The sequence below is a fragment of the Thermobia domestica genome, chromosome 13, assembly GCF_964235325.1.
Source record: "Thermobia domestica chromosome 13, izTheDome1.hap1.1, whole genome shotgun sequence".
Classification (NCBI taxonomy): domain Eukaryota; kingdom Metazoa; phylum Arthropoda; class Insecta; order Zygentoma; family Lepismatidae; genus Thermobia; species Thermobia domestica.
Genome location: NC_137466.1, coordinates 98,043,853 through 98,055,773, shown reverse-complemented (window position 1 = coordinate 98,055,773; position 11,921 = coordinate 98,043,853). Strand labels below are relative to the sequence as shown.

Below are 11,921 nucleotides of genomic sequence, written 5' to 3'. Positions count from 1 at the left end.
CACTTGCCAATAATACCAATACCAGCATACAGACAGCATAACCTTTCGTGAGTGCAGAGGTGGTCTTGAGGTGTGAGGAATAGGATCACGTGTCAACAATCAATGACTGGTACGCTTGGGAATGTCATAGAAAACACATTTTAGGTCACCAGTGAGCAAGCAATAGAAGATGGATGTGTTCCGGTGCCGAGTGAACAATGACAAACAGTCTGTCACTCGTTGTTCCTTGTTGGCTGCCGGCAATGTGTGGGGTATCTACTTGCTTAACTTCTATGACTTCCCTATCCCATGCAGGTGCAGTCTGACTGTTTCAACAGACACATGGAACCTTTCTTTAAGTTCATCACACGTTAGACCACTGTCCACCTCGATGAATGCTTTCAGCGCCACACCATCGAACACACACATCGTCCACTGTGAGGTTCATCCGAAAGAATCACATCTCCCGAACAGAATTTCTGGAACCATTGCGTGGTGGTGCGTTCGTTCACGGCATTCTCTCCAAATGCCTGGGGTATGCGGCGACTTGATGTGCCAGTTGACAGGCACATCAAGATCATACAACAAATACACGCGAAAAAGCTGCTTCGATACCTCCATTTTTCTTTTCGACATTGGACAAGCTATGACTGCTATATGTGCGGAACGTACCAGTATTATTGAAAGTCAATGGTCAGACTAACTCCAGATTGGTTGGTAGGCAATTGCATCATTTCGTTTCTTCTCTGTGAGTGCATGATTAATGGAACGTCAAAAACGGCGAGAACTTTTCTGGTTACCTTGTAGTTAGCCCTATCTTACGAATTATGAAAAACTAGAACATCAAAAGCAGTTATATCGCTAGATTAAAATTTTACGTCAATTGTTAACACCTTCTGGACGATGTCTAACAAATACATGAACAAAAGGAATTAAAAAATAAATAAGCCACTACCAGCAAGATTTTCATGTTTAATACACTACTTAACACCAAACAACAATAACAAGAATGGAAGAGAAGTGAAAACAAGTCGACCAAGGCCTATATTTAAAGGCTTCATCCCGATATTCTTCTAATGGAATTAAAGGAGAAACCTCTCAAACCTGTCAAGCTAACCGACCATAGGTTTGATCCCGAAACCTTTCGACCACGAAAAAAGAACTATCCACTAGTCTAGAAATACTATTATATTATTTCTTTTAATGTGACTACTGCATATGCAAAGGAACACGTACATTTAAGTACCTCTGCAGAGGAGTCTTACGAATATATTGAAGAAGCAATTGTATAATATTTGGTCTAGGAATTAATTCGTGCGGTTGGTACGCACACATTGAAGCTGTAGTACAAACACAAAATACATAAATACCTTAAGAAAAATATTGTCCATCGCTAGCCACCACTTTCGCCCATCTGTCAGGCAATGTACGGATTCCGTGGCGAAAGAAGTCCTCATCCTTGGAAGCGATCCAGTCAGAGACCCATGTTTCGATATCTTCTGAAGAAGTAAACCGCTGTCCAATCAAATCGTTGTTCATGCAATCGAACAAGTAGTAGTCCGAAGGAGCAACGTCTGGTGAATACGGCGGGTGGGGTAAAACTTCCCATCCGACATTTTCTAAATAGGTTTTGACCGGTTTTGCGACATGTGGGCGAGCGTTATCATGTTGAACAATAAGTTTATCATGTCTGTTCTCCCATTCTGGTCGTGTTCTGGCCAGAGCTTGCTTCAAACGCATTAATTGTCGTCGATAACGTTCTCCATTCATAGTTTCACCCGGTTGCAGCAGCTCATAGTACACCACACCTTTCATATCCCACCATATGCACAGCATAACCTTTGCACAGTGAATATCTCGTTTTGGTTGTGATGGACTTGGTTCACCTGGTTTCACCCAGGCCTTTTTTCGTTTAGGGTTCTTGTAATGGATCCACTTCTCATCACCCGTAATAATTCGATGCAGAAACCCCTTTCTGCTCTGTCGTTGAAGCAGCAATTCGCAAATGGTGTTTCGTCTTTCAACGTCTCTGTCTTTCAATTCATGTGGAACCCAATGTGACATCTTTTGAATCATTCCCATGGCTTTCAAGCGTTTGGAGACTGTTGTTTGATCAACGCCTAATGCTGCTGCAAGTTGTTCCTGCGTTTGACACGAATCCTGCTCGAGCAATGCTGTCAATTCTTCGTCTTGAAATTTTTTTGGCTGTCCAGCTCGCTCTTGGTCTGCCAAGCCGAAATCACCACTTCTAAACCGTGCAAACCACTTCTGACACGTTCGCTCAGCTAGAGCATGGTCACCATACACTTCCACCAAAATACGATGACTTTCAGTCGCACTTTTCTGCATGTTAAAGTAATGCAGCAGGACACCCCGCAAAAACACTTTATCAGGCACAAAGTGCGCCATGTTCACTTAACTACAAACTGGTGTTGTTGACGCTTTAATCCACTGCCCTATACTACGAACGATACGCGATGACAGGGGTTTGCAACACATGTGTGGATACACGGAACTGTGGGACGCTCCGTTCGTTGCGCCATCTCTTGTCCACCCGCACGAATTAATTCCTAGACCAAATACAAACGCAATGTTTAAAGAAAAGCAAGCATATATATATTAAGCATATATATTACCATAATTTGGTTACTCAAGCGAACTGAAAACTTTTATGGAGAACTATCATAAATTGCAAATTAAACAACGCAAAAGATGAAGCAATTTTATTTTCACATGTTTTATGCATTTTTGTTATTAGAAAATGCTGAAATTTTTAACAAAATGTCAGAACTCACCAAAGGAAATGAAGGAATACATACACAAAATAACAATGGACAAATATCTGTTTGTTTCCCAAATACTAATTAGTAATAAATATACTGTAAAAAATATCAAATACACGAAGACAAGTTAGTATATGTGAACTTACTCTAACTCTAGTCTTTGTTCTACATTTTTTCTGTTATTCAGAATAGTCTCCCTTTCTTTCTCTATTTTCTTCCTCTCTGCTTCCTTGACTTTGATAATGTCCTGAAGTCTTTTCTCTTCCGTTGCAAGATTTTTCTCTTCGGTTGATATACTCTGCGTAACCAAAGCTTTATTCCTATACTCCTCCAGCTCACGCTTAAGCATTTCATTTTCCTTGTCCTATAAACCATAAACATATGAAAATAAACCGTTTTTGAAACAAAATAAGTAAATTTTATGTTAATACAATGCTAAAACATTTATGAAGTGGAAAGAGACGGAAGTTCAAAAACCTCGGACATGCTGTTATTCATGGTAAGTTTACATAGTCTGGGACTAAGTCCATTATTCTCCAGACTCGAAGTTTTCAATGGAAACACCCATCTTCCTCAGTGGCAAGCATCAAAAATTTTCTAGTAATAAAATATATTCAAATAAGGGATATCATCAGTAACAAAAGTTGCAACCTTAAATATTTAAACCTTCATAGGTCTACTCTGAAATTTTTCTTGATATTACTTAAAGTTTTCCTTAATGGTGGAGATGTAATATTCAGTTGCCACTTGAGGTTTACAAACAATGCTAATCATCTACTCGTAAATAATGTGAGTTCAAATATTTAAGAATAAAACTTCCGTTACTGATAATATCCTAAAAGAAATGCTTTTATTTGATACTTCTACATCGCACCGATTGATGCCATGCAATGTTTGTAGTAGATGCTTTAAGAAAACGTAAATGGGGAAGATGAAGATACTATTAGAAACTTTGACACTTATTAAATAACAAATGTATACCACGTTAAATTAGATGTATACCAAGGTTACTCCACGTCAATATCTGTAATAATGGGTCAGTTTAATTCCTCTTAAAACTGTTATAACTGAATTGTATACAAGTCTGTTTCAGCACAAAGTATCCAGAAATAACACATGAAAGCAAGCATAAATGAGGCAACTAACAAACATTGGATTAATGCTATTTTTAAATGGATAATCAGATTAAATATGATACTGTTCGGATATGTTGTAATACATGTAATTGCTCTTACTCCCGTTTCCCTGTTATGCGTTATCGTAGATCCATAATGCAAAACGGCAGTACCTGTAGGTTATCCTTCAATATTTCCATATCAAAAGTACATATTTAAGAACCAACAAGAAGTTACGTCACCTATCTATTACTCAAGTACTTATCTTACTGATCTGGCCAGCAAAAAGAAGGCAAATCAGCGGAAGAAGTATGTACGGATACAAATTGACTACTGCTTGTGTTTTATGTGGACTTACATTCGAAACGTTATCATCATGATTTTCACGTCATAATATTTATAGTATGACAAACAAAAGCTGCATCTCATGAAGTTTTATATTTCAGTGCTGGTTACCATAGATGAACGTATATTATTATTTACAATTAATTTTCACAATTATAAACTATCACATCACTTAAGTATAAATGTTCACTGATCTTTTGCTTACAGTATAGCAAACAAACAAAACAAAATATATAAGGCACCAGGTACAAACGGCTAGTCACGGTTAACAGTCTATATCATTCTTTGATACGCGCTGTTGTTTGAAATACTTAACGAACGAGCATCATTACCAGTAGAGTTTGGAAAACCAAAGTCAAAGTTGGAGCAAATTGGCTAAACTTGCTCCAAAGAATTCCCTTGTATTCACTGTGAAAAAGATTATTTTTTGCGCATTCTTGCAAGGCTATGTGCAAATCAATTTGATACAGTTCTTTCTTAAATATTCCAAGAAAACAGCGAACCTTATGAAAACTCCTGTTAATATTCGAGTTGTTCTTTCTTTCTCTTTCTCTCTCTCTCTCGCTCTCTAAACCTGGCAAAGCGATGTTTCTCATGGCTATGCAAAATTTGGTCGATATCCTACCAACCGTTTAGAAAATGAAGAAAATTACACTTTTCGCGAAAAAAAAAGAAAGAAAAAGAAAAGCTTATTGCAGCTTATTTTATTACTAATAATCAGTCCAAATAAAATTAGAACTATTTCATTCATACCCAAAAGGTCGTTTCAGTTTTATTGTAACGAATTCGATCGCTACGTAGCAGAATGCGTGAACCCGCCCGAGGAGCTACTGTGGATTGCTTGAAAGTGCTGAGTATTGGGTTGCAACGAGGATGGCTGATGTGTAAGTGGTCATTACAATTTGGAAAAGCTACATTTGTGCTCTTTCAGACACCGGTTATAATCATAGCTAAATAGGTAAACAGTGTATGACAAAGTTTCCATATGCCTACGAAAGGGCATTTCTGCTGTTGCAAGGCACTTTGGTATTGGATATCAGAGATATAGGAGGTCTGGGTGTCTCCCCGATGTGGTACACTAAAACAATAGCAAGGGCAGTACAACGTTTCGCTGTGGCTGTAAATCGCATAACTGCACACGATTTACATGTACAGAAGGATAAGGCTCAAGTTCATACGCTCCATCCGTCACATATTATACAGCAGAAGATGAACAGTAGAAAGATATATACGAACACCATGTTGCAGGGTAGAGTTGGAAATTCATGACGATTCTGAATGACGTATATTTGTCGGAGCGTAATAGAAAAGAGTACTATCTTCTGTCGTCCCCGTAACTTCAGAGGTCGTTCTGACTGGGTACGTGGATGTGCAGGAAGTTTTTTTCGTGGCTTTATGGTTGTTGATGGCTACTGCTATAATGGCTAACTTTTACTGCGCAGAATGGATTAAAAAAAATTTTAATGCAGTTTATTACAGACAAAGATTTTGGAACCAGTATACCGCCATGATGTTCCGTCCCTATAGGCCAACGATACATCTTGAGTTGTCATTCACCACGACAACGCGTCCAATCATACGGCGAAGTCCAGTCACACGAGTCTAATCATACTCCGGTAACGTACACGGAGTAGATGGGACTGAAACAGAAATTCATGAATCCGTTTTACAGACAGTTCTGTAAAACCCCCTATTGCATCACTCACGGATTTTTATGGGTTTCCGTTGTCAAAACGAACGTTAGGTCGACGACAGCTGCGCAGACTCGATGCTCTTTGGAAAGTTTTGTCAAGGTAAATGGAACAAACTTGATCAAACTATACTTGAACGCAGTCTCCTTCAGTGCAAACTTAGATGCAGGACGAGGGCGATAGCTAACAAACACGGCTTGCACATCGAGGACAACCCTGGTGGCGTCGCGGTATTTTTTAAGTGGTGAGGGTGTCAAGTGTCAAATTCGTTGCCATACCTGAAACGAAACCTGATTTGGAGAAGATAAGTCTTAGAAACTTTTCTTTGGCTTTTCTTTGAAGATATAGTATTCTGATCCTGAGATTAAAAAGTACTATGAAACCAGAAGGAGCTAAAGAAAAGTTTCTAAGACTTTCCTACTCCAAATCAGGTTCGTAATATTATGTTTAGCACGCCAGTCACGTTCACACTATGAGAATCGTTGAACCTCATAGTACTTTTTGTTTATTATTATTATTTCTAGAAGGTGTTATCCCCAGATTTTAATTTTGCCGTTCACTTTTGTTTTCAGTTTCATACAAGATTAAGTGACGAAAATGTTTACCTCAAAAGACACTCTTTGTTGTAACATGAAAGATATAAACGAAGTAAGGGGTCAGAAAGCAATCTGAACAAATATGCTAAAAGAGAGAATTAAATAAAATGGCTGTTAAGTAATGAGCAATGGATTTAGATTTAGATCTAAATTTTGTACAACGAACGGAAATATATTTTGATGTTTATGTATGATAAACTGTGTGACTGAAGTTGGTGGGTACTTCTACGCAACTACTCTCCTGGAGTAGTGATGTAGTAAGCGTAAATAATGGAATTAACAAACAGTCAAGATAACCAACATCACAAAAAGCCATCCAATGTAAATGGATATGGAAACAATATTGTTTCATAAAAGGAATATGGCGGCTACCAAGCCTCCACAGTTAAGATTCTGTGTACAGTTTCTCAATTTTCAGAAGAGGAAAAGGTCTACACAATCTACAGTAGACTTTACTCCTGAAGTAATCTTTTCTTCCTGTAAACAAGAGGAAAAACATGAATATTTAGCGACTTAAGAGGTAATCCACAGAAATAGGCCTGCTGCGTGAAACGAACAGTGTAGTCTGTGACATTTGCTGCAAAATACAATTCCATGACGCAAAACACAAGTAACAATATTTGTTCCTTTATAAGAAAAAGTTTAGTATTTATTATTATATATTCGTACTGCTAGTATAAAACGTATCATTAACACCTGAGGTACAGAGATATTGGATATGATTACGTGGCAGAGATGTAAGACATTTATGTATAGTTTTGTTCAAAAAATCTAGCCACCCACTTCTCTTTGAAGTCTTGTACTCTTACCCACAATCAGAATTATATCAAACAAAAGTGGATTATCTCACGCTGATTAAGATTTTTATTTAAAGCCAAAGTATCTAAATTTTCTACTTACAAGGTGTGACTGGAAAGTTTTAAGACTGGGCTTATAATTTAAAAATTCAGTACTTACAGGATATTGTGATGGATCTCCTTCAAAGTAGTCCCCTGCTGAATGAACACACGATTCCAACGGTGTTTCACTTCTGGAAGCATTCCTGAAAATTATTTTCCGTGATGGTGTGAAGCACTCTCTCCGTATTTGCTTGAATGTAATCAATTGAGTCAAATCTCTTCCCTTTCAATGACAATTTTAATTTAAGAAAGAGGTAGAAGTCGGCCGGGACCAAATCTGGGGAATACAGGGGTTCCGGAAGCACAGGATTGTTGAATTTGGTCAAAAAATTCCTGGATCGAGAACACACAATCCGCTGGTGCATTGTCGTGGTGGAGAATCCAATTCTCTTCTTTCCAGAGGGCAGGCCTTCGCCGCACATTTTCGCGCAGACGCTGAAGGACACGTTTGTAGTATTCCTAGTTGACTGTCTGCCCCCTAGAGGCAAATTCATGATGCACGATACCCTTAGAATCGAAAAAAAACACCAACATTGTCTTCACATTCGACCGACTTTGTCGCGCTTTCTTTCGTCTTGGTAAATCTAGGCTCCTCCACTGAAAACATTGGGCCTTTGTTTCTGGGTCATACCCATAAACCCATGATTTATCACCCTATTCAAGAAAACTGAGTCCATTTTGGCTCGATTAAACAGTTCTTGGGACACTTCAAGTCCATGTTGTTTCTGCTCGTGTGACAACACTTTTGGAATGAATTTCGCGGACACTCGACGCATGTTCAAATCATCAGTTAAAATTGACTGAACCGCATAGAAACTAAAATTCAGGTCTTCAGCCACGGTTCGAGCGCACTAAATTGCCAACTTTCGCAATGTTTTCGTTAGTTTTTTGGAAAAATAAACACACTGCTGAACAAGACTGCACTTATTTAATATAAAAACACATTTACACGTGACGTTTCGATCTTCTAGCCAAGATCCTTATCAGACGTACACTCTCCACAAGTCCAAGCGTACGTCTGATAAGGATCTTGGCTAGAAGATCGAAACGTCACGTGTAAATGTGTTTTTATATTAAATAAGTGCAGTCTTGTTCAGCAGTGTGTTTATTTTTCTGATCTGATTTGCAAGACGTATGACTATGATTGTGTGTTAGTTTTTCGGCCAAACCGGGGGTCATCCTCTACTGACTCGCGGCCATCTTTGAATCTGTGAAACCAGATACACACGTTTGATCGGCTCAGACATTTGTCTCCAAAAGCTGTGAGTTCGTAAGTCTCTGAAGCTAATTTCCCAGTTTTGAAACAAAATTTCACACAAACGCGTTTGCGCACTTAAAAATCCATCAACACACACACACACACGCCCGCACTCAACTGGTTGCTACGCCGTACTGAATAAAGATATCTCGCTGCATGTTTCAACATGTCTCAAGGACACACCAGGCCACCGCTTCCATGCTAACGGGTGAAATATATTTGGTCTAGGAATTAATTCGTGCGGGTGGACAAGAGATGGCGCAACGAACGGAGCGTCCCACAGTTCCGTGTATCCACACATGTGTTGCAAACCCCTGTCATCGCGTATCGTTCGTAGTATAGGGCAGTGGATTAAAGCGTCAACAACACCAGTTTGTAGTTAAGTGAACATGGCGCAATTTGTGCCTGATAAAGTGTTTTTGCGGGGTGTCCTGCTGCATTACTTTAACATGCAGAAAAGTGCGACTGAAAGTCATCGTATTTTGGTGGAAGTGTATGGTGACCATGCTCTAGCTGAGCGAACGTGTCAGAAGTGGTTTGCACGGTTTAGAAGTGGTGATTTCGGCTTGGCAGACCAAGAGCGAGCTGGACAGCCAAAAAAATTTCAAGACGAAGAATTGACAGCATTGCTCGAGCAGGATTCGTGTCAAACGCAGGAACAACTTGCAGCAGCATTAGGCGTTGATCAAACAACAGTCTCCAAACGCTTGAAAGCCATGGGAATGATTCAAAAGATGTCACATTGGGTTCCACATGAATTGAAAGACAGAGACGTTGAAAGACGAAACACCATTTGCGAATTGCTGCTTCAACGACAGAGCAGAAAGGGGTTTCTGCATCGAATTATTACGGGTGATGAGAAGTGGATCCATTACGAGAACCCTAAACGAAAAAAGACCTGGGTGAAACCAGGTGAACCAGGTCCATCACAACCAAAACGAGATATTCACTGTGCAAAGGTTATGCTGTGCATATGGTGGGATATGAAAGGTGTGGTGTACTATGAGCTGCTGCAACCGGGTGAAACTATGAATGGAGAACGTTATCGACGACAATTAATGCGTTTGAAGCAAGCTCTGGCCACAACACGACCAGAATGGGAGAACAGACATGATAAACTTATTGTTCAACTTGATAACGCTCGCCCACATGTCGCAAAACCGGTCAAAACCTATTTAGAAAATGTCGGATGGGAAGTTTTACCCCACCCGCCGTATTCACCAGACGTTGCTCCTTCGGACTACTACTTGTTCGATTGCATGAACAACGATTTGATTGGACAGCGGTTTACTTCTTCAGAAGATATCGAAACATGGGTCTCTGACTGGATCGCTTCCAAGGATGAGGACTTCTTTCGCCACGGAATCCGTACATTGCCTGACAGATGGGCGAAAGTGGTGGCTAGCGATGGACAATATTTTTCTTAAGGTATTTATGTATTTTGTGTTTGTACTACAGCTTCAATGTGTGCGTACCAACCGCACGAATTAATTCCTAGACCAAATATATACTCCTCCTGAGCAGTGTTGCCAATTGTCTTAAAACTTTCCAATCACACCATGTATAGTTGTCACAGTATCACGTTGTAAAGCAAGGTAGGTGGCCAAAATGTTTTTGAACAGGATTGTACCTACCATTACCATCTTTATTTTCTTACACTTAACAACAAATGGCCTTTTACAATATCTATATCTATATAAATACATATTTTGAAGCGAAATGTCCTGGTTCAACTTATTGCTAACACAGGCTTTTATACACCTAAGTTCATAAATTGCAACGGAAATCTGTATCTTATAATATAAAGTGCATCTCAAAAAAAGTTAGGATCTTGCAAAGAATATATTAGAAATATGATTTTTTTAAATGTTTTTTTTTTTACTTTAAAAATACTATGATACATATACTTCGTAAAGTACGAAAATAATTCTTTAGCTTACCTTTTGTTTTTGTCTTTCTTCCAAATCTAAAATATTCCTGATGAGCTGCTCTTCTCTTTCTTGCAGCTGAGCTCTCATTTCCTCTTCTGCTTCCTTCTCTTTTTCCAAACGAAGATACTCCCAGTCCTTCTCCGCCTGAAGTCTTTTTCTCTCTAACTCTATGGCGTTATCTGCCACCGTTTCTTTGGCTTTTAAGATATCCTGAATAGCCTTTGTCCGCTCCTCGTACGTTAGCACTGCTTTCGCTTTTAAACTCCTATCCACAACAGGAATATATGCTACACTTCTGTTATTGTCCCCATCACTACCACGGTGATTCATAACAGACTCTGATTTTGTCCTATCAGTACCTGAACCACTAGCTTCTTCCGTACTGTAATCACGGGGCTTTAACGATCTGTCTACACTAGGCCTAGGATGTAAAAGGGATGAAATGTCTGGGTATCTACTTTGTTCTATTCTTTCCATCACATTCGTAAGACTAGGTTGATGATTGGCATTCTCATTTAACACTGGATAATCAATATTGTCTATAAGAGAATAACATACATAATACGGTTACGCACCATTATATTACGATATTATTAGAACTTAATTTTATGACAATGTACTATAACTCAAGTTTGTTTGAAAGTATGGACATAGTCTCACCTTACCGAATTGATTACTGGTCTGATTGGAAGTATTCCTACAACTGGAATCGCTAATGTAAAAATATTTGTGTACATTTATATATATATATATATATATATATATATATATATATATATAGTTCTAAGAAGACTTGCAAGGGGCATTAGCTAACCTGAATGAGGAACTGGGAAAGAGATGTAAAATACATGAAAGTAAGCAAAATAACGAAAGTTCTTATGTGTAGTATGAAGTACGAGCAGGAAGAAGTAACAATTTTTCAAAAGTATATTGGAGAAGTGAAAGCAGTTAAAAATTTAAAAAGCGAGATACTCTGATGGAAGAAGTGAAAAGGACACGAGAATTACGATAGTACATGTGAAGCAAGTATTCTATGGAAATAATAGATACTAACATAGATAGAAATCAGAATTAGAACGAAGCATTTGAGATCTGTTATTGGAAAAGATTGTTGCACATATAGTGGACGGAAACGAGAAGTAACTGGACTATATTAACACACAAAGAGCGAACAAAAACGGATGAAAATCTTTTAAGTTTTACGTTCCACGATTATGCCTGCTAGGCTAAAGGAGACAGTGATAATGAGAAATGAGTGAAAATGACGGAATGAAGAAAATGAGAGGAAACGGGAGAACCCCGATAAAACCCACGCATACGGTGT

The 11,921-nt window shown here is 38.7% G+C and overlaps 2 protein-coding genes across 6 annotated transcripts in view; one reads left to right on the top strand and one right to left on the bottom strand.

The window, feature by feature from the left end:
- Positions 1-11,921, top strand: part of LOC145668376 (uncharacterized) — a 233,494-nt gene that overhangs the window by 125,686 nt on the left and 95,887 nt on the right. The window lies entirely within an intron of this gene.
- Usp8 (Ubiquitin specific protease 8) overlaps positions 1-11,921 on the bottom strand; it is a 135,736-nt gene that overhangs the window by 52,270 nt on the left and 71,545 nt on the right. For all 5 annotated transcript variants that reach the window (XM_081736156.1, XM_081736157.1, XM_081736155.1 and 2 more), the window contains 2 exons: positions 10,607-11,136; positions 2,909-3,126 (listed from right to left, as the gene is read on the bottom strand). In XM_081736156.1, the coding sequence (XP_081592282.1) occupies positions 2,909-3,126; positions 10,607-11,136 (748 nt within the window). The remainder of the gene's footprint in view (positions 1-2,908; positions 3,127-10,606; positions 11,137-11,921) is intronic.